Source organism: Uranotaenia lowii, chromosome 1, assembly GCF_029784155.1.
Source record: "Uranotaenia lowii strain MFRU-FL chromosome 1, ASM2978415v1, whole genome shotgun sequence".
NCBI lineage: Eukaryota > Metazoa > Arthropoda > Insecta > Diptera > Culicidae > Uranotaenia > Uranotaenia lowii.
Window position 1 is genome coordinate 203,482,757 of NC_073691.1, and position 23,511 is coordinate 203,506,267.

The 23,511-nt window shown below is 38.9% G+C and overlaps 2 protein-coding genes across 2 annotated transcripts in view; both read left to right on the forward strand.

The window, feature by feature from the left end:
- The window catches only part of LOC129738305 (G protein-coupled receptor kinase 2), a 175,453-nt gene extending 164,300 nt beyond the window's left edge, over positions 1 to 11,153 (forward strand). The window contains exons 7-11 of the mRNA XM_055729490.1: positions 2,281 to 2,470; positions 2,546 to 2,794; positions 2,857 to 3,218; positions 3,290 to 3,553; positions 8,471 to 11,153. Of these exons, the coding sequence (XP_055585465.1) occupies positions 2,281 to 2,470; positions 2,546 to 2,794; positions 2,857 to 3,218; positions 3,290 to 3,553; positions 8,471 to 8,623 (1,218 nt within the window). The 3' untranslated portion in view covers positions 8,624 to 11,153. The remainder of the gene's footprint in view (positions 1 to 2,280; positions 2,471 to 2,545; positions 2,795 to 2,856; positions 3,219 to 3,289; positions 3,554 to 8,470) is intronic.
- On the forward strand, positions 8,631 to 17,550 carry LOC129738306 (serine/threonine-protein kinase Nek2-like). Its single transcript, XM_055729491.1, is given in 6 exon segments — positions 8,631 to 8,731; positions 8,951 to 9,048; positions 11,721 to 11,859; positions 11,861 to 12,106; positions 12,718 to 13,031; positions 17,513 to 17,550. Coding segments are annotated over 6 exon segments (936 nt in total).
- Positions 17,551 to 23,511: the final 5,961 nt, after the last annotated feature.

Consider the following 23,511-nt stretch of genomic DNA (forward strand, 5'->3'; position numbering starts at 1 on the left):
CTCGGTCGCCGTCGTCGTAGAGCAAACTTTAATTTTGCTCTCGGGAACAGGGGCAGCTAAAAAAAAATCAAGGTTATTTCCGACAATATTATAACGTGCCTGTAGTGTTATGGAAACAACAAAATCAAAAACAACTTGAAAATCAAAAAAAGAACTCCACTTTGTAGCTTTTTACGTATAAATACTTACCAACAATAACTAAATATTTCTCAACAAACCACTTTAATACGTGATACAGACATACGAATGCGCGCACACGAGAAAATTAAATATTTCCCGTTTGACAGTTTTGGCGTTTTTTTTTTTGACAGTTGTCTCGGCGTTTTTTACCGAAAAGTTTATGACAATCCGATTTGTTTACATATTTCTATACGAACTTCGGTACGTCAAGAATCGATCAACAAAGTTCGGTAGAAATAAAGTCGTTAATCTAAATTATAGAACTGGTTCGGTAAAATAAATTGCCAAACTCAGTAATTTTCGTTTACTGTGTATGTTGAATTTCCAATTGAATTTAACCCTTCGATGCATGATGAAAATAAGCCACAAACGTTTTTTAAACGTGTAATTTTGCAATTTTTCGACGTTTTTTAGAGATGTCAATATTTATCGATGAAACGAGTTTCGTACCTGCCAAATCTAGAATCTTTAGGCAGAGGCCTGCCACCTTATTAATTCCGGCAGATAGTTATTCTTAATGATAAATAAGTTCAACACTATGAATTTTATGTTCAACGTTCCACACCGATGCATCTCGTGGGTCATTCAATAAATTAGCAGATGAATTAACCTTGGCATGTTTAATCAAAGCAGCAATTGAATAAATATGTTTTAACACACAAAAGATATTTTTAAAAATTTACTTTACATCTAATTGCGTAGGCCCATGTGCTATTTTTTTCAAATGAGGGAATCAAGAGTTCAGAGTCTAGACTCCAAAGTGCAGATTCTTAAGTTCGAAGTCGGGGGTTCAAAGTTCAGAATTCAGACTCCAGGGTTAAGAGTAAAAGTTCCCAACTCAGAGTCCAATTTCCAACGTTCAAAGTGTAAAATTCAGAGAACGGAGTTCTGAGTCCACGGTTCAGAGTATAGGGTTCGGAGTCCAGATTCCATGGTACAAGGTCGAAAATCTAAGTCCTGGGTCCAAAGTTTGAAGTCCAGCGTCTAGAGGTTAGAGTCAAAACTCCACAACATAGGGATGAGTTCAGAGTGCTGATATCAGAATCCGGAATCCAATGTCAAGAGTCCGGAGTCCGACATATACAGTTTAGAGTCAAAAATCGGAGCCCACAGTGCAGAATTTAAATTCTAGAGTACAGAGTTTAGTGGCCAAATTCCAGTGTCCAGAGTTTCCATATCCCAGCGTCCAGAGTCTAGAGTTCAGTGTCCAGAGTCTAGAGTCCGGAGTTCAGAGTTTATATTCCATATTCCAGAATCCAGAGTCTAGAGTCTAGAGTTTTAATCTCAGAATTCATACTCGGAAGGCTAGAGTCCACAGTATAGAGTCCACTGATAAGAGCTCAGAGTACAGATTCTAGGGTCCAGAGTCCAAATTCCAAAGTCCAGAGTCTAATGCCCAGAACCTAGAGTCCTATGTTCAGAATTGAGAGTGAAGAATCAAGAGTCTAAAGTCCAGAATTCACAGTCCTCAGTCTAATGTCCATAGTTCAGAGGTCAGAGTTTAAAGACCAGAGAAAAGAATTCAGGATCTGAAGTTCAGAGCCTGTTGGCCTGCAGCACAGGTGAACAATTTATGTGAAAATATGCGACGGCGAGATTAGTTGGTTTGAGATTTCCGAGATTCCGAGACTTCGGAGATTGATTGTGGCCCACGTTAACGCATGGAATCCGAAGCCCCACTTTTCCCTACAAAATTTCAAAATGTAGAACATTTAATTCCTAAATTGTTCATCCACTATTCCAGAAAATCACATTGAATCTCGAAACCATTTAATTTTAACAGACACTATTTGGTCGGGATTCGACCAGACCGAACTGAACGCCATCAGCACTTTTTCGAGACACTTGAACTTCATGTGCAAATATTTTCATCTAGAAACAGAATCTTTGATGATAATGAGCTAGAACCAATAGTTTGTAATTTAAGGAATTCATTTTAATCATTTGTGTTCGGTTTTGCGATCTAGGATATGAATAACTCGAGATTTGGTTTCAGATATTTTTAAATTTTCTAATGGCGCTCAGTTCGGTCTGGTCGAAGGCAGGCCATTTATAACATAACCTACAAACATTAAAGATATCCAATTTTGTCATGAACAGGTTCGAGCAACCGGCAAGATGTACGCCTGTAAAAAGCTGGAAAAGAAGCGCATCAAGAAGCGGAAAGGCGAATCGATGGTGCTGATCGAGAAGCAGATCCTGCAGAAGATCAACTCCCGGTTCGTAGTTAATCTGGCGTACGCGTACGAAACCAAGGACGCCCTCTGCCTGGTGCTGACAATCATGAACGGTGGGTTTGATTACTAACTCTTTTTTTTTAATTTGCGTCTTTAAATCGGATTTTTTCTTGTTGTTCCATTCTCAGGAGGTGACCTGAAGTTCCACATCTACAATATGGGCGGGGAGCCAGGGTTCGAGATGAACCGGGCCCGGTTTTATGCGGCCGAGGTGGTCTGCGGGCTGGAACACCTCCACCAGATGGGCATCGTCTATCGGGATTGCAAACCGGAAAACATCCTTCTGGACGATCACGGTCACGTGCGAATATCGGACCTGGGACTGGCCGTGGAAATTCCCGAGGGCGAAATGGTCAGGGGGAGAGTTGGCACCGTTGGTAAGAACTGAGAAATTGTCTTTTGGTTTTTCAATTTCAATACAGAAATTCTTTCTTTCCAGGTTACATGGCCCCGGAAGTAATCGACAACGAGAAGTATGCCTTCTCGCCGGATTGGTTCAGCTTCGGCTGTCTGCTGTACGAGATGATCGAGGGCCAGGCCCCGTTCCGGGCTCGCAAGGAGAAGGTCAAACGGGAAGAGGTGGACCGGCGGGTCAAGGAGGATGCCGAAAAGTACTCCCTCAAGTTCACCGACGATGCCAAATCGCTGTGTCAACAGTTGCTCATGAAGGCAGTCAAAAATCGGCTCGGCTGCCGGAATGGACGCTACGGAGCCCGGGAAGGAAAACTGCACGTATTCTTCAACAGTATTAACTGGAAACGGCTAGAGGCTGGCCTGGTGGAGCCACCCTTCGTGCCCGATGTAAGAAGCTTACCTTTTAAAATATTTAGGACACAAAATGAGCGATTAACATAATATTTTTCGACTTTTAGCCGCACGCCGTCTACGCCAAAGATGTGCTCGACATCGAGCAGTTTTCGACGGTCAAGGGAGTCAACCTGGACGCGACGGACGAAAACTTCTACTCGAAGTTCAACACCGGGTCGGTTTCGATCCCGTGGCAGAACGAGATGATCGAAACCGAGTGCTTCCGGGAGCTGAACGTGTTCGGGGCCGACGAGTGTCCGACGCCCGATTTGCTCATCAATGCTCCCCCGGTGGTGGAGAAGCCCGGCTGTTTCCCGTTCCGGAGGAAGGTAGGTTGTCGACGGGATGATTTGCACATATGATCGGAAACAAAGTTTAGGACAAATGGTGGGATCAACTTAGAATTATTTTTTTAACATATTAACTATAATTCGAATGAAAAATGTTTGCCTGAATATGTAAGCTAAAAATTTAATAATTATAATGCACTTTTCAACGTTTTCCAACGCCTTGTGGGTAAGTTGAAAAATGATTGTCGTGTAACCCATCTCGTTGACCTGACAGAGTGCGGTAACTGGCGAGGCATAACGTTGATCTGTACAACTCTCAAAGTATTCTGCAAAGTGATCCTGAACAGGATGCAGGAGAAAATCGATTCTGCACTCCGACGGCAACAAGCTGGATTCCGATCCGGACGATCATGTGTGGGCCACATCACAACGCTACGAATCATACTGGAACAAATCAACGAATTCCAGAACTCTCTTCTACTGGTGTTCTTTGATTTCGAAAAAGCATTTGACCGACTGAACCACGAAAACATCTGAGCTGCTCTAAGGCGACGAGGGGTCCCAGAGAAACTAGTCCATCTTATCGAAGCACAGTACGAGGCATTTGCGTGTAAGACACGACGGTGTCTTGTCCGAACCAATCCCGGTAACTGCTGGAGTGAGACAGGGATGTATCTTATCACCGCTTCATTTTCTTATCATAATGGATTAGATCTTGACTGGATCGATTGACTGTAGACCAAACCGAGGAATGCCGTGGAATCCTTCAACAATGGAGCAGCTAAACGACCTTGACTTGGCTGACGATATTGTTTTGCTCGCCCTAAAACAACAAGACATGCAGAGCAAACTCGACGATCTCACCGGAACCTCCAAGGCAGCAGGTCTCAAAATCAATGTCGGAAAGAACAAGTCGATGGAAATCAACACAGGAAATTTTTCCAATTTCATGGTAGCTGAGAAACAAGTTGAGAATGTCGAGTGCTTCCAGTATCTTGGTAGCCAGATAACACCTAATGGTGGTACCAGAAAAGACATCGAAACCCCGATCTGAAAGGCTCGATTTGCGTTTGCGAGTCTCCGGTACATCCGGTGGTCACGCCAGATCTTTCTACGAGCGAAAATCCGAATCTTCAACTCAAACGTCAAATCCGTATTGTTGTATGGGTGTGAAACTTGGTGCACATAACCGCTGCCTGCGGAATATCATCTGCGCTTGGTGGCCTGGCAACTGGATCTCAAATGAGGAACTACATCGCCGGTGTCATCAAAGGACGTAAGAAATCAAGATTCGGAAACGTAAGTGGAGATGGATTGGGCACACGCTGCGAAGAGATGAGAACGAGATTTGCAGAGAGGCGCTAGAATGGAATCCAGAAGAATATTGAAGAAGAGGCAGACCCAGAAACTCGTGGCGGCGAAGCCTAGCTGCCGTAATACGAACTGTCAACTAGAGTCTTGACTGGGACCAAGTGAAGACGCTGGCTCCGGATCGTCAACAGTGGAGGTCTTTTACCACGGCCCTATGCACCGGAAGATCGGCGCGGGGGAACATTAAGTTATTTAAGTAAGTGGATCGGTTGGCCAGCCATCACGTATGAACTTCAGCACTGCCTGTAGCTCTTTGACTGTCTTCTCTGCGGTTTGGATAGCTGCAAAAGAAACTGGGACTTGATGGACAGTGTTGTTGGTGGAAACGTAACGGATGTCAAAATCGTAGTTGGGCAGCATCAGCGTCCACATCTGACTGAAGTCGCCGCAAATCGACTACGAACCAAAAATTTATAGAAGCGGCAGAAGAGTAAATCATCGACCCAGTAGGTACTTGTGGAATTTCGTCACACCGTACATAAGCAAGCGCAAGTGCTTCCTTTTCCGACTGCCCGTTCCGCTGAATTGCCTTTAGGTGTCCTTTCTGATCGTTATGCGTCATCAACAATTCGGACTGCAGGATTTCTTTGAATCGCTGGAATACCCGTTGAAAATCGTTGTTCCACCGCCACTTCGCATCTTTCTTGAGTAGCTGGTCGACGGGATGTCGAAGTTCATGGATGTTGCGGGCAAATCTGACATCAGGAATGAGCGCAGTTCGGAAACTTTGGTTGGTGCTGGAATGGAGGAGATGGCTTGGAGACCCCCAGTATTTGATTGAAAGAAAGAAAGTCTCTAGTTTCTTCAAAGTGTCACTTTTCTACTTGACATGAAACCCATATTCCTCCAATTGCTGAAGTAGTTGATCCAATGACGCTTTGTGTTTTTCCCAGGTTGGTCCGAATATGATAAAAACTTCGAGGAATGAACAAACACCAGGAATGTCATCAATCATTGCGCCAACCAGCCGATGGAATTCCCCGGGTGCTGTAAACCCCGGGAGGGAGGCGGTTGGATTGAAAAAAAAAACCCGATGTGCGTTGATGGTGAGAAGTTTTTTCGATTTCTCTTTTACCTCCACCTGCAGATACTCATCAGAAAGGTCGATGATGCTGAATATCAAACTTCCACTCAGTTGAGCTGAAATTTCCTCCGGAAATCTGAGCAGCCCACTCCGAAAAAACCGTTCGGCTTTATTATGTTGAGCGATTATAGATGTGTTAGCTCAGCCTCCACTAGCAAAATGTTGTTGAACGGAATTGGTCGCTTCGGACAAAAAACAAGCTTGTCGTTAGATTTAAGAAAAAAGTTTTACCTTTGTTTTCTTGCAGTGGTCCAGCGAGTTGTTGAAAACCGCCGGATGAGTTGCTTGAAGCTGTGATGTTATTTTTTCGATAAATAGCTCGAAGATCCATGAAATTTGACTGCAGAGGGTGTCGAATGGAAGCGATCACAGACTGAACATGTCGATCCAATCAACTCCTAGCACGTTGAGGTCTGGTGATGACGTAACAAACCATTGGCCACTGTTGCTCATGCCGTTGAGGGTGAATTCGCCGATGAGGTTAAGTACACCACCGGATACATTGAATGCTTCAATCGATGGTGGAGTAAGTTTCGGTTTGCCGAGCTGGTGCCATGTTCTTTGGAAATTACGCTGATATCGCACGCGAAATCCAATTGCAGCAAGATAGCGACCTAATTGATGGTGACAGTCGCATACCTGCGCTTCCCGGAACTTTTTACGATGTGGTTCACGTAAACGCCCTTGGCTTCGGTTATGGAGCCAACCTTCTTGTGGAAGTGCTTTTTCTTTTTCGCTTGGGGTTTGGTTGAAGAATCACTTGACTTCCTCATGCATCCACAGTAGCTTCTTTTGTGCACGATGCGGTTGCATACCTTGCAGAGATGGTCGAAAAAGGGACAATCGCGGTCGAAATGCATTGGCTGCCGGATTTCCTCATCTAAATGCTCCGGACTGTATTATTCGAACTTGATGGATGTTCTATCATCGTGGTGTCGGACTTGAGATTGACAATTTGCTGGAGCTCGTCGATAAGAGTTTGAATTGTCACCGGAGCTTCGCCCGTTCCTCATTCGTTGCGGATGAGCAATCTTGCTCAAATGTCCGCTTAACGTGGTGCTTTGAGACCGTAGACAAAAATTGGATTTGGGCGATGTTCAAGTTTTGAAATTCGAACTCTTCGCATGACTTCGCATGTTGACTTGACCACCGTAGTAAATAATATCGTCAGCTTCCGATTTTACCAGCTGAAGACACTGGTAGCGCTTGTTGAAAATGGATGTTTGCCTACCGAAGATCTTTTGCAGTATCTTGATGATGTCAGCAAAAGGGATGTCCTTCGGCAATTGAGGAAGGATGTAGTTCACGTAACGATTGTAGCAACCGGTGTCCAATTCTCGGAGCAGAAGTCTAACTTTTGCTGCATCGTAGAAACTGCGTCCGTCGCTTTCGAACGAATCCAAATGACGAGCGAACCATTTTTCGATTGTGGTGCCGTTCTTCGGATCTCTGATTCGATCTCACTGATGTTGATGGACAGCTATTTCAACACTTGCTATGGGGGGGGGGGTTTGCTGCTTGTGGAACGGCCAACCGCTAGATAAGTTTTGTCATCTGCAAAATCGCTGCTTGTAGCTTCTGATTTGCTGCCATTCTTTCTCGGGTTCAATTAAGGATGAGTACTTGAATTCCACAAGTGTCCTCGTCGCCGATGATATGTCTTCCAGATGTTTTCAAGAATAAGACTGTTTTTTATGTGGTACTAACAATTACTTTTTTTTTATAATATCTTTATTTGAAACGGCTCATACCGTTAAGTTTTAAGGAGCCAAACCCGTTTTTAGTTTTTTTTACAACACAATTACTTCTTTATTCTAGAAAAGTTACAAACGGAATGCAAATAAAACATGTGCTTGTAGTCTATGACTGCTTCAATTGAAATTTGAGTTTTTAATTGATTGCTTCGATTGGTCGAACATGACAACTAAGAGCATCTGTATCCGTGGTCCAAACAGCCGGTTTAGACCCAAATTCCGACCCAAGCAACCGCATCCGTGTTCCATTATACCAGTTTCATCTCACATTTTTTTGGAACTGGTATAAGGATTGTTCCAAAATTGATGAAATTTGGATCCAATTTGACGCAGTTATAAACCGTTCGACAATTAATGGAACACGAGTGGGGTTGCCCGTTTTTCACTTGATTGGATCCTATTTCGTTGGTTCAATTCTTGGATAAATAAGACCCAAGAATAGATAACGGATACAGATGCTCTAAGAACACTGAAAATATTTAGATTGTTGAGAACATTTTATTTAAGACTTTTCAGTCGAATTCAGTACTTTCATAGAAAAAATTAACGCTGATACGCAATTAGTTTAACGACCGAACCGGATGGTATAGAAAAGTCGACAAAACAAAACAAAATCGCTTTACAAATATTGAACAATCGGCGCTCACCAGCCCGTAGAATGTAACAGACAGAATTAGAAACTCTGATTTCTTAGATGACAGTGATTTCTTAAAACAAAAATTAATATATTTTTCCTTTCCCTTGCAGAAAAAGCAGTCCGCCCGAGAAAAGCCGGTTCCATTCAACGAGAAACTCCTGGTCGCCTCTAGTCAATCGCAGACTCATCAACAACAGCATCAGCAAGATCAACAGCAGTCCCAGCAGCAAACGGCAAGCTCAAACCAAGCCCAGGAAAGCTGATAGTGTAATGCGTCCAACCACCATCAGCAAAACCCTTCAACAACCACCAAGAACCAGCAGAGTGTCGACACAACATGCACGAACACAACACGACGAAAGTAGCACAGAGTAAATAGCATCGCCCAAAAGGTGACGACGGAAGGAGAGATTTTTTTTTTCAAACAACAAACGGCCAAATTTTAAAGTTGGAACGACTTTTACAATACTGATAGAAGAGATGGCGGCCAGAGCGCAAGCAGCAGAGGTGAAACAATTGCAGAAAAAAGTACAGCTACAAATGTGAAGGCACAAACAATAAACGACACAAACAAAACCACAAACTGTCAGTGATCCTGAAGAGCACAGTCAAACAATATCCGCAGAAATCGTTATGCACAACAGCAAAACAACAATCGAATACCGAATGATCTGGGTTCACGACACATGTAAGAAGATTGGAAACACCTGAAGCGGGATGGATGTGGTGGGTTTCTTTTTCGTCTTAGCCGGAGCTTAAACTACACTTCTGTAAATGAAAAAAAAAGCTCAGAATCGTGCGTGTAGAACCGTTGTAAATTGTTATTTATTTTAGAGTTAAGAAAAAAATAAGAAAAGAAAACAGATTTGCTATTAAGCACGTTCGAGGTTGTAACGGATGGCCAGCCACCCCCGGAGAAGTAAGTTCCATTGCAACAGCTCTTGTACATATTATTTGTTTGTTTTTTTTTGTCCGCGAGCTTGTTTTCTCCGATAGTTGAATTTTAATTTTAAATTTTAAGGAAGGTCACCACCGCCAGGTGGCAAATTTTTTCGTTTGACCTTCACCATTGGGTCGGCAAAAAACCTATGGGAAAAAGCACCGGGCAGCAGCTTCTGTGAGGCTTGTTCCGACTTTTGCGGATTTTTCGCCCAGGTGGCAGGCAGCAAATGATCGAATAATTTGTGCTAAATTCGGTTGGAAGCTTTTTCTATTTGAATAGAAACCGAACGTGATTTATTTTACTTTAAATAAGGCGGAAAAAGAAGACGAAAGGATGTTAATTTTTATTTGATTTTAAGCTGTAGAATAAAAAAAACAATAGGATGCATCCATTAGTACTATCGGAAACGAAACTGAGCCAGATATAACGCATAGATTCATTGCGTACTACATTGGTACAATGTATTACAACACTAGATGTTAGATATTTAACCTGGATCAGCCATTCAAGCAGCGTAGAAGCAACAGTTAGCAAACAATCTACTCATTAATGTGTTTTTTATAAAGAGAAATGTGGGCAAACTCTTACCGGAATCAAACTAGTAATAAATGTGTGGCGATTGATTGTCCTCCTTCCGGTGGGTGAATCATGTGACTAGTAAATAATTGCAACGCCTCACGACTTTCAACAGGGAGGGCGTGATAAGGGCCATCGCAAGAAAAAAAATCCTTGTATGTGTGGAAAATTCCCCGGAAAACGCCAACTGTCGCAGCATAGAAAAGTGAGTGTGTATTTTTAGTAAAAACCGAAAAGCAAAAAGAACTAAAAAATAGCAACCATTCTAGTGACTCTCGTAAGTAATAAATTTAGAAAAGAAAAGTGTAAGCATACTATTTCACCATAAAAAAAACGAAAACTCACATACAAAAAACATTTACAGCATAAATAATTGAAAAAAAAAATCATCTGTAAAAATCTTGCGACCTAGTAGAATCTAGAACATTTAATGAACTCGTAACTCGACTCAAAAACAAAATTAACAAAATCAAACAGAAAATAGCACAACACTATTCGCCATCGATGTGGACAGGATAAATTAAACTAACACAAAGGAAAAAGATATTTCATGAAATCGTATTGCACAATTCTACTATTAATATTAGCAATCAAAAAATTTAAGTGAAAAAACAACCAAACACACACATACATCTACTGGATTCAAAGTCAGCACTCACAAAAAATAAACTAACAAACAAACAACCGAATCAACACACAAACACACCAACTACAAATGCAATTTTGTCATATACTCAGTCGGAGAGTTAGGAACGATCCGCTCATGCTCACAAAGACAACTCGAGTAAGAGAAGTTTTACAACAAAAAGAGAAACAAAAAATTAACACAAAACTAGAACTTAATAAATAAAACAAAAATCCTACACTTCAATAATCAAATCACCCACTAGCAACAATAAAAACCTACGAAAAAAAATGGCTCCCCATTTTTCACTAATCATTACCGCATAATCGTGAGTGTTTGTTTAGGAAGAAAGAAAGAGAGAGGGTAAAAATTCAGCTGAACAAAAATATTAGATAAATCTTAAAACAAATGATGTTTAAAATAAAAAAAGAAATCAGCAACCAATCAGGTTTGTACCTACAAAACTAACAACAATCCTCAATTCAACAACAACAACAACTAAAAGTGGTTCTCCGTAATCGGTTGAGAAAACTTTTAAAACTGAAAAAAAAAGTTCACCATAATTCACTTCATACAACACTAGAGGAAAAAAAAATCAACACTACAAAACAACAAATATAGAGAGCAAATTGTAATGGAAAAAACATCATCAGGATTTTTATTTCATTTGATTCCGAAATTTCCCTAGATTTATCAAATGTTGGGTCCAGTGCGGTTCAAGCCCTTAAAACCCCTCAGATAACCATCCAATTCCGGTTTTCGGATGCGAACACGATGATTAGATAACATTTTCTTCTGCTTTGCACTTTTCGCGACACCGAGCTACTTCACGGTCTGTTGACTACTGTCCTAGTCCGCCCAACATTTGCAAACTTGGTGTACAAGTGAAAATCCAAGAGTTCACCTTTTCTTAACTACAATTGATCGTTATTTCTAGAGATGATCAATCCAACAATCGGATGGAGTTTCTTGCATGCATGAACTGAGCACGTGTTGAAGTTCTGTTGGGGCCTTCATGAAAACGTACTCTCTCGAGGTCGTACCTATCGTTTTGTTTTTTCTTTATCACGCGGAACGGACCCAGGAACATCCTCGCAATCTTAACACATTACGGACCGCGAAACCCCCCTGAGCTGAGTGACTTGACGAACCCCGAACTGTCAAACGTATGTTTTTGTTTTTTTTTTTCGGAAAATATCCCGTAAACCAAGGTAAGTTCGGAATCAGCGGAAATTAGCGAGGACAAGTCTTCCAAAAGAATCGGTGCTGAAAGAGCACACTATCCTGTCGCAGATCAGCCATCCGAGAAACCTACACTATTTTGGGTATTTTCAAACCGAGGACTCGTGGAACATGATATGCGGAACGAGGAAATCTGGCCGATTTTTTGCAACGACGCCGAAAGGATGCAAACTTTCTCAGCCAGCGTGTGGCAATGGCAAAGTTTTGGGACCTGGCCGATTGACTGAAATATTTACATCAGAGGCGCATTATCCATTGGGATCTCAACCCGGAAAATGTGCTGATCGATTCAGACAACCGACTGAAGTTGGCCGATTTCGAAATGGAAAAAATCTGTACCGGTGTCAATCTGGAGGAGGAGTTAACCCTCCAAAGCTGTTCGGGTCATTATGACCTGAAGCGCTCATTTCAAACAACTTTATCATCATTCCAATATACTGAAGAACTGGGAATTTTTACAGATCAAGTATGTTCTATGAAAATAATCATCAAGTTAACGACAAAAATATAAAATTTGGGATTTTAAAATCGGTTAATTGGGAAATGAAATACAACTAAGCAAAGCCAAAATTGGATGTCGTTTTTTTAAAGTAACATTTTTTTTTCTACCGGAAGATCTGAGATAGCGGTCAAAACTTTCATTGAACCCCAATATGTCTATACATTGTCGGATAGACGGATTCTTGACAATTTCAAACATTAATAAAACTCTTAAATACAGAAAAGCTGTCAGAAGGTATGAGTATTTTAAAAATAAAATTGATTTTTCAGACTACTTGCTTTTTGAACCAGTTTCTGACGAACAAGTAATACAAATCGACTTTATTTTGAAATGTTGAATAACTAAAATAAATTGCCTACACAATGAATATAATATCATCAAAATCGATTAACATTTACAGTCAGGAGAACGTAATCAAACTACAACTCAAATTTACCCAAAACGGATATTTTGCGAACGGCTTTGAAAGGTTAAGTATGACGATCTTTGGCACTCCACTGTACATGGCGCCGGATGCTGCGACCGGTAAACCGTACGACTTCCGAAGCGACATCTGGCCCTTAGAAGTGATATTCTACGAGCTGTGTATGATGCAACATCCTTACCTAGAGCGATTCGATGCGACTGCTGGCCAGCTTTCTTCGGAGGGAAAGCATAAATTCATCCCCCCATAGATCGATTGGCCCTGCCGGGGCTGTCGACCGAAGATGCAGTCGCTGTTTTTGATTATGATACAGGTCGATCAGAAAAAGCGCTGGACGCTGGAGAAAATGCTGAAGAAGCATTCTCGATGATGTTCTCAATTTTTAATTTTTTTAAAATTTTATATATATATATATATATATATATATATATATATATATATATATATATATATATATATATATATATATATATATATATATATATATATATATATATATATATATATATATATATATATATATATATATATATATATATATATATATATATATATATATATATATATATATATATAAAATTCTCTTGTAACGGTGTTTGTAGTACTACTCCTCCGAAATGACCCAAACGATTCGAATGAAATTATTTTTAGAATATTCTGTAGCCATGCGAATCGGTTTATATCGTATAAAAACAACACATAGTCGCATCAGTTGTCCGTAATAATTAAATTTGTAGTTTTTTGAATGAAATAAAAGTCATGGCTTCCATTTTTTTTGAGATTTTTTTTCCTTCGGGCGGTTTGTTTTTCGTCTCCAAGGTCGAGGCGTCGCGAGCAGACGTCGTTAGAAGATAGTAACCATGGCATAGCATACTGATCAGTGAGAATATTTTGGCGCGTATTTCTCAACCAAGCATATTTTCAATGCAAGAGATTTTCTTTTCTTCGAGGGGTTTGTTTTTCGTCTTCATGGGCGAGGCGTCGCTAGCAAACGTCGTTACAAGATAATAGTAACCGAAGCATACTGTTCATTGATCGCTGGAAAAATTTAAAAATTAGGCGCCTATTTCTCAACCAAGTACATACCTATATTTCTTATGCACGTGGGAGCGATATGCAACCTAGATGTGTTTTTTTCTTGCTTATTTTATTTGTACACAGCACATGGTAATAAATGACGCCTAGATGTGACACAGATTGATATTTTATCGATCGAATCAATTGTTGCCAAAAAATATGAACTTGGTGAAGATAAATATTATATAAAAATGTTATGACATTTTGAAGACGTTTGAAAATAAGAAATTGGGAAGCTTTACATTCAATTTCGTATAATCCAATACGCCTAGAATGCTAGACACATTAACTGAACAAGAGTCTATTCTCTTCTAATTTGTTTAATTATAGAGGATTTTAACCAACTTGGCCATTCGTCCTCTCAACAAGAGTCTGTTCTTTGAAATATATTAGATAGAATTGTAGTTTTTGTAAACGTAAATTGAAGTTATCAATAAAATAATCTCCTTTTTAATAAGAAAAAGTGAGGAAATGCATTTTCCGGAAGAATTTCTAACTATCAACTATCAAACTAATTAAGCAAACTATCAACTTTTACAAAAAATGTATACATTATTTCTTCATCTAAAAATTGTTGGGCCCAAAAAAAATTTTGATTAAATAAACTTAACTTTTTTTTAAAATCATCTACCAAAACTGTGTACACGTTTACTGTTTGTTTACACATAATTCAAGTACAAACTTAACATGAAAAGTATGTTTTTGTTTTACATATTTTGGCTATATAGAAGAGACTTTTGATTCACTTTTTTGTTGAAAAGTTTTTTTGTGATTGATATTCCAGGGGCAGCAGATTTTTATGATGAACTTTTAATATGACCTGATAGTGTTAAAAATAATATTAATTCCTGTAATTTCTTAGGTGGAATAAGTGAAAACGCGCAATTTAGCTATGAAACATCTACAATTTAAGAATTTTATCTTCAAAATGGCCAGAAAGGATATCCCGAGTGTTGAATCCGAAGCTGATATTCAAAATTATTATAAAGGTCTTTGTAAATCAAGGTCTTTTGGTTGAACAGCATTCGGTGAAATTGAAGTAACAAGCATTAATTTATTCCGGAGAAATTCCGGAGAAGGATATAGCAATGAAAGTTGATAAAACAGACAAACAAGAACAAGTAATAAATTAATTTAAAGTCTTTTCACTGACGCATCTAAAAAGACCTAAGTGTTTTCACTTGCCCCAAAAATGGGACAAATATATACTTCGATATTTCTTTTTGTCAACATAACTAATATTTTTTTGAAAATATTACTTTTTCCAGAGCATATGAAAGTTGAACTGTGATGATATTCGTTAGGATTTGACCGGTGTTTCATTTTTGAAAATTAAGATTTAAAGAAAAAAAGACACATAATTTTTATTAAGGTTTTGTTTATATGATAATTTCCAGGAAATAAATTATTTATTATTTATTTTCAATCTATTAAATTTAAAAAAAAAAACTGCTTATCATTTAAATGTTATTAAATCTTAAAAATATTACGTAATCCTGAATGAAATCGCAGATCACCACCAACAATGTTCAGGAAATTTAGAAATCAAAACTGCTTGAATTAAAATCTTTAAAATAATGGGTGAATATATCTAAACATATGTTTTCCTCTTTTCAAAACCAATCGTTTCTTTGATTCATTGGGTTAAAGTTCAAAGGAATTAATTTGCATTTTTTGCTTGAATAAAAAAAAAAGGAATTAGCAATACACAAAATCACCAGATTTAATGCCATGACAAGTGCTGTTGGGAACACTTTAAGTTGAAATGTGTAAAGTCTATAACTTAAGTATCAGGCGAATCTTTTTGGAAATGATTTGGTGAAAATATGGATTTTAACTTAAACTGCTTCGAAGTATGAGGATGGTGAATAATAAGCTGATTGAAAATGGTTAGTAAAAAATCTTTTCTTATGTGTTTCATTTCTACAGCTCTAAAAATACACCATCCAAAGCTTATTGGGAGCTGAAAGCGCTGTGTTAGGCAAAATATTCGGCAAATACTCCAAAAATTGTCCCAATATTAAAAACAATATAACAAAACGAAATAAATCTACTGAATGGAATACAGCAAATGAAACATACATATTATCAACATACAGTTATTTATTTAACAAGTTACAAAAATTGGATTTTAAAAGACCCGTTGAGTTTAAATTCTTTGGTTTAATTTTGATAGAATTGAGCGGAACGATTCGAGTAAAGGGAAAGAAGGGAAATGTAAAGAAAACTAGGAAAATTAGAAAATGGACGCTAAATTGAACATGGTAAGACGAAGTTTACCGGGTCTGTATATATATATATATATATATATATATATATATATATATATATATATATATATATATATATATATATATATATATATATATATATATATATATATATATATATATATATATATATATATATATATATATATATATATATATATATATATATATATATATATATATATATATATATATATATATATATATATATATATATATATATATATATATATATATATATATATATATATATATATATCTATATATATATATATATATATATATATATATATATATATATATATATATATATATATATATATATATATATATTTTTTTTTTTTTTTTTTTTTCTTTGGTTGGAATACCATACAGACTAACTTAAAAATAAGACATACTACTCAACCCTAATTTAAATCTACGTTTACACATATCGAATTAAAAAAGATGGTACACTGAGTTGAAACGTTCACAACATTTATCTATGGGATGGTTTCGGCCATATGCAGTACGGTGAAAAGGTATCCAGAGGAACTGACGTTGTCGTAGTGTCCTCGCTGATATATAAAGGTTGACGCGTTCCAATACGTAAGCAGAGTCAACACGATTAGTTAAGACATCAAAAATAAATGTTTGTTGTAGCTCGGTACGACGCTTTTCGAGAGAAGCAATGCTTATCAGAGCACACCTTTGCTCGTACGGCGGAAGTCGAAGTGGTTCGTTCCAAAGAAGTCGCCGGAGAGCGTACCTAACGAAGCTTCGCTGGACACGTTCAAGTCGGTAGCAGTGTGTACTCTGAGTAGGAGCCCATACCTGAGCGGCGTATTCCATAATGCTACGAACCGAAGAGCAGTACACTGCTTTCAGTGCATAGACGTCGTCGAAGTCTTTCGTGCTACGACGCAAGAATCCTAATGCAGCAAAACCCTTCGCAGACGTGAGCGCGATGTGTTCAGCGAATGTTAGTTTGTTGTCAATTTTCACTTCCAGGTCGAGAATGGATTTGACATTCTCCAATGTTGAACCCGAGAGTTGATATTCGAAGTTGACTGTGTTACGTGCACGAGTGAAGTTGACTATCTTGCATTTTTTGGCGTTTGCCGTCATTCCATTTAAGCGGCACCAGTCTTCTAATCTGCCGATGTCGTTTTGTAAGGCAAGGCAGTCTACGGAACTGCTAATTCTTATGAACAGCTTCAAGTCATCAGCATAAAGCAGAGTGTCGGATTGAAAAGTATTACATAGGCTATTCACGAAAACTATGAACAGAAGGGGTCCAAGGTGACTTCCCTGCGGTACTCCAGATGGGGTGTTGAAAGTTCGTGATCGTGAATTCCTAATTTTCGTGAAAGCCTGTCGGTGCAACAGCTAAGAGGCAATCCAATCAAGTGACCAAGCTGGAAATCCTAGGCGACCCATCTTTGCAAGGAGAATTCTGTGCGGGACACGGTCAAACGCTTTTGCAAAGTCAATATAGACTGAATCCACTTGACAACCTTTCTCCAGACTATTACTCAGGAAACTAACGTAACACATCAGATTCGTCACCGTAGACCGTTTATTTACGAATCCAAGCTGAGACTCTGAGATAAGAGGTTTTATGGCAGCATACAATCGCTCGTGCATTAAAACTTCGAAAACTTTTGAAATTGAATTCAGGATTGAGATTGGGCGGTAGTTTTCGACGTGATGAGCATTGCCTGATTTATAAATCGGAGAAATTGCTGCAACCTTCCAAGCACTGGGAAACGTCCTTTCGTTGAGCGATCGATTTAAAATACTGCAAATCGGGACAGCTACAGATGCGGCGCAATGTTTCAGAACCACAGGAGGAATGCCGTCAGGACCAGATCCTTTCGTTGGGTCAACTGCGGTCAGCTTCTCGTAGATATCCTGAACGGAAAAGCACGGCAAGGGCAAGTTTATGTCGTAAGACTCGAGCGATGCGAGGTAGCTGTTGTCTGTGCCACTACTAGGTGGAGAGTAAACGCTTTGGAAGAATTCAGCAAACATATTTGCCGATTCGGTCAAGCTAGAGGAGGTTACACCGCGGAAGCTTACATCAACGGGGACTGCGGCGTTTTGTTTTTTATTTTTGAGATGTGTCCAAAATGATGAGGGGTCATTTTTCATGTTTTCTTGAAGACGCGAAACATGTTGACGGTGAAGCAGCTCGTTTAAACTTTTAAATTCGTTTTCTAAGCGTCTAAGATGATGTTTACTGTCTTCAGACCGAATTCGATTGTAACATTTGCGTGCTTTTCGAAGCTGGTTGCGTAGACGACGAAGATCAGAATTCCACCATTCGTGTTTCCTAGATATGAATGTATGGCGGCGCTTTAAAGGGACATTTTGTTTCAAAACTGTGTATAGTCTCATGTAGAAAAATTCGACAGCAGATTCCACGTTTGAAGCCACATCAAGACATTCCCAATTGGTTGAGTCGTGAGCAGCTGCAACTAGCTCGAAATTAAAGTTTCTGAAATCAAAATCGAATTCACCAACAGGCTCTTCAGAAGGTCCAACGTCAAAGTCAACGTCGATGCAAAAAATATACGGCTTGTGATGGCGGTACACCGGAACTATCGGGGTGGGAGATTCAATCATGTTTACTTTGACGGGATCGTTTGAAAAGGCAAGGTCTAAAAACCGTAGATTGTTGATCGGTACGCCGCAAAGCTGATGTAACCCAGTGGAGAGTAGCGTTTCCGATAGAGCGATTTCAATTTCAGTTGAGGGGTTTGTCGGTAGGTAGCTATGAATGTCGAGATCATATGTCCAGTGGAGGTGTGGCAGATTATAATCACCCACAACAATGACAAAATCTCTTACAGATGCTTAACTGATAATCTCTTGAACGGCAGTAAAATGTGACTCATAGTTTCGGAGGCAGCTATTTGGTCGTAGATAGATGCAACACAAATATAGGGTAGTCCGGCCGATGTTGACTTTCACAGCGGTTTGTTCAAGATGTTCGCAGTTTTCAAAGACCAGAGGGATTGCACTGAGCCCATTTTTTACGGCAATCAACACACCTCCTCCTCGTCGAGCCGTGCTCGTGGCTGAACTGCGGTCACAACGATAAATGGAGTAGTTTGAGGCTAGTTCGCTATTCAGAATATTATTATTCAGCCAGGTTTCAGTGATCAGTATGCAGTCGTAGTCACTTGCTGAGAGCGCGTTGTAAAAAGCTGTAGTCTTAGTACGCATACCGCAAGCGTTTTGGTAGTACAGAGAAATCGAACGGCGAGAAATTTGGTTCGGTGATGAAGTATTTGTCAATCTTTCATCAGAAGCGGGGTTAAGGGGCGAACATTCAACTAACACCGGGGCTATTGAGTTGGGGTTATGTACGGTGTTGTTAGAGCTGTTGTATTCAGGGTCAACAATTGCTGTGTCGGAGCCCAAAAAACCTCATTGGATCCGTTTCCAGTGAATTCCCTGAAGCGAATGCCAACAGGCCAGGTCTCGGTGGCCAGTGCTTTACTTCTTAATTCAGCTTTTATGTCCACTTTGAAAGTAAAATAATCTCGAAATAAACTTTTTCTTTAAGATTTTTCAAAATAAATAAATTTTATTTTCAAAATAAAAGGTGTGAGCTTTCGTAACCCGCGATTTCACTTTCGAAGAAACACCACCAAAACTTTACCGAGAATTATCGCTCCGAAAAAACCGAACGTCTTTCCGTTCCAAAATTAGTGAACAGAATGCCCGATTTTCTTTTTTTATAACGTTTCATGTGACGCTTGCACGCTAAAGAATTTTCAACTATTTTTGGATTTGAAATAAACTTTAAATTTAACGTTGGGTAAACAAGTTGCTAACAAGAAATGTTTTAATTTTTACTTCATTTCTAACTTTATAGTAAAGCGTTCAACTGTATCTATTTGCACAGTTCTATTCACTACATGAGCTGCTCTCGTTCATGCAACTGGCCGAAAGAAACCCGGCCATGAGCTTCCAGCAGCTGTAGGAAGAGTTTCAAATAGTCGGATCCGTCATTATCGAGGTGCTGAAGACTAAGCTGATCCGGACCCTGATGGATCAGAAAACTCGCTCCGTGCACTCGGTGGCCTCGGTGGCAACATTCAGATTGCATGATGCCAGGGAAGATGTAGCAGCAAACATCCCTTAACTAAAACCAGCCCCCTTAAACTCCAACCCGTTTACAAAAAGAAATTCTCGTCGTATTTACAAATGTATTAACGATTTAAAGCATTGAAGAATGCTAGGTATAAATTTTGACTGAATTTCAACACTGACAACTTCGTTTAACAGAAATTTTCGTAACTGTTCATTTCATTTCTATCTCTCCACCACCTGAAAAGGTACCGACAATTGTCACCTAAAATCGTCACCCGAATGCGACGATTCTCACCCACGGTGACTACGAGAATAGGGTAAGAACTCACAAAGTTCATCCGAAGTTACGTTTCTCACCTAAACCGACTACTGGAACAGAGTGACTTGGGTGACTCGACTACCGTCACGTCACGCGCGGCCCAGAATAAGGGCCAAAATTTCCTAAAGTAATTTGATGCAGCTCCAATTTATGCAAGACTTCATCCGTCGTTGTGGATTTTTCTGAAGCTAGACAAATTTCTATGACAATAGTAGCAATAGCAATAGTAACAATAGTTTTTTTTTTGGATACTGTCATCGGCCCGAGAGGTTATCAACATGGGAAGTGGAGTGAAGGAAATGTCCTTTGAAGGCCAAGGAGCAAGAAAAAAATTTGAAAATAACACACTTTAAAATATCCAGGGAATTTTACATGCAATTACATGGGTAGAAGCAAATAAAATAACAACCAATATACCTCATCCCCCAGAAAATGGAAGACACACCATGCGCGCTTTCCTGTGAGCAAAGATCTTACTAAACGTAGAAATATTAACGAAAATGACCAAAGCTACTTGAGGCAAAAATATATCACAACAAAGAAAAAACAATACATCACAGCTACAATACCTTTGAAAAAGAAAGTAAAAAATTTTTGGCGAATCTTGACTGTCTCAATGTAAAATCCACTTTCACATCATTTTCTTTTTACAACATATTTGTGAAAAAAGGTAAGATGGTTAAAACTTTTTTTTATCTATCCATGATCAAACCAACGAAAATTTCATTGTTTTGATAGGAAAAAAATTCGAAGCTTGTCTAGAAGAATGAACTACGAAAACTTATTGTAGTTTTAAAGTGGCCAAATCAGGATTTAGTTGCCGGTACATCCTGCGAAAGATTGGTTGCCAATAATAACATCAATATGTTAATCAAAACAAAGCTTCAGACCTCTAACATGGATTACAAATACAATGAACAGAATAAACGAATAGGGATTTTCCTCGAAGCGCAAGAAGATAAACATTGGTTGAAATTATTTTTTCTAAACACCATCATTTACAATAAATGTTTTCCTAATTTTTGCGATCTTATCTTCTCATGTGTTATTTCCTATTTATTCCATAGTTGAAAAATTTGAAACTATTCTTAATTAAGTCTCTAAGTCTCTAGTCTTACACTCTAAACTTCATAAGGCTGCATAACAAAAATTAAAATTTACAAATTGTTGGGGAAAACTGATCGAATTTCTAACTTATCCGGACCCATAACTAGATAAATAATTGGTTCAATTTGTTGTGAAACAATCAGCTTTTCATCCTCGGATCTCTTGTAGAACCTTTTCAAATGTTTTATAATTCTGATATTGACGTGTTTCGAGCTTTTTGACATCTTCGATTGGTTTTCATTAAACAGTTTTGTTTCTTTTTCGAACGATTGGAAGAAAATCTCGAACGTTGATGCTCTGGAGCAACGATTCTGTATGTAAGAAATTATATTCCAAATTCTTCAGATTCATGTGAGATAGTTCTTATTAAGCTGCTTAACACATGCAGTGGTGGTGATTGTGAGAACGCAAATGGAAATCAACTTTTTTGCCAGCTTCAATTACTCTCTGGATTTAAAATCCCAAAAAGAAATTACTCTCTGGAGCCACGTTTTTTGCACTTAATCGTTTGAAGCCACTTTGATTTTTTTTGCAATTATTATCACAGGGCTTATACGTTGAAAGTTGACAATAACATCTCCTCACGATGTTCGTCTTTAAACTTTAGCTCAAGGGGTGGCATTATGACAGACTAGTTTTCGCCGGCTGACCCAGTCCTTCATCTGCAAAATTCCGATGGCAGCAAGCATCCTACGGGACACAAATAGCTTGCATCTTGCTTTTTCTATTTTAGAAAGCATTTGGAGGCGATCGAAGTGTAGCCATCGTTGGTAATTTTACTGCGTTCGAAGTCGAAGCAAGACCTTTGATTTCTCTCAAATTTTCAATCAGCATTCCAATCTGTGTAATTGGTTGTCTGAAAAACAAATGGTATTAATATTAAATCTCCATAAAATTATAGGTATTCATTAAATAAGGTGATACAAACTTTGTTGATAGTATAGATCGACTCTTTTAGAAAGAATATTTTCCATGGCGTGGTGCTGATATATCTGCCCTTGCTGAAGTGTATGAAGCAAGCTGAAAGTTACCAATGTTAATTATAATTTCGCCCATTTCCCAGAAAAGAGCCAACTCTGCCGCTGCTTCTGGTGCGTCCTCTATTAGAGCTCTCTTCACGCCATTTTGCCGACATCTGCGTCTCAACTCGGAATCTCCAGACGTCGTAGCCTTCAACAGCGAAATGGATAATCCCGACTTTCTTCGCGCTGGCCACAGTCAACTTCAACTGCTTTTGGAATTTTTCAAATTTCGCGAAAACTGGGCCCACAACTTCTTAATAAATGGCGTGTTAGTTCTAGAATGGTTGGTTGATTACTACTAATGTTGTTTACTTGTTGGTTGTCACGTGGTTTTTGAGGGTAACAGCATAAAACAAGATTGCTATGATTATTCAAATATGACCAATCAACTGTTACTTCGAGTTCTTCAACAGACGGAATTCAGTGACGGACTCGGATTGAAGCTTTTTACGATTGCGCAACTTATCATGAACAACTGCAGTTTTTCAACGCAATCGAACTCGTGGATGAGAAAACTTTTGATTGCTTCCCAATTCGTAACGTGAAGGTTATTTTTTTTCTTCGCCAACACATACTTTCTAAGCTCCGACAAACCGATGGAATCTATTCTATTCCACCAGTTTTTTTTTGTTTATATTTATTGCGGTCCCATTTCGCAACTAAGTTTTGGAATCAGGTTAATTGGTTAGCGAGACATTGTTTTCTAGTTGACCTTCCTTATTTGACCCAAGATCTTCCCATGGAGACACCCCTAAAATTTTGAAACGCACACAGTAGTATAACGAATAATTGAATTCGAGAAACATTTCCAAGATCAGTTGGAAGATTTATTTGACTCAAATTAGGGATGGATTCTTCCAATGCAGATGATTGATTGGAATGGTTCTCGCGTTTGAACAAATTTTGCCGCCGGACGCCTAAATCGTCTAGCGATCGTCGAGACGCTGCCAATCTATCAATC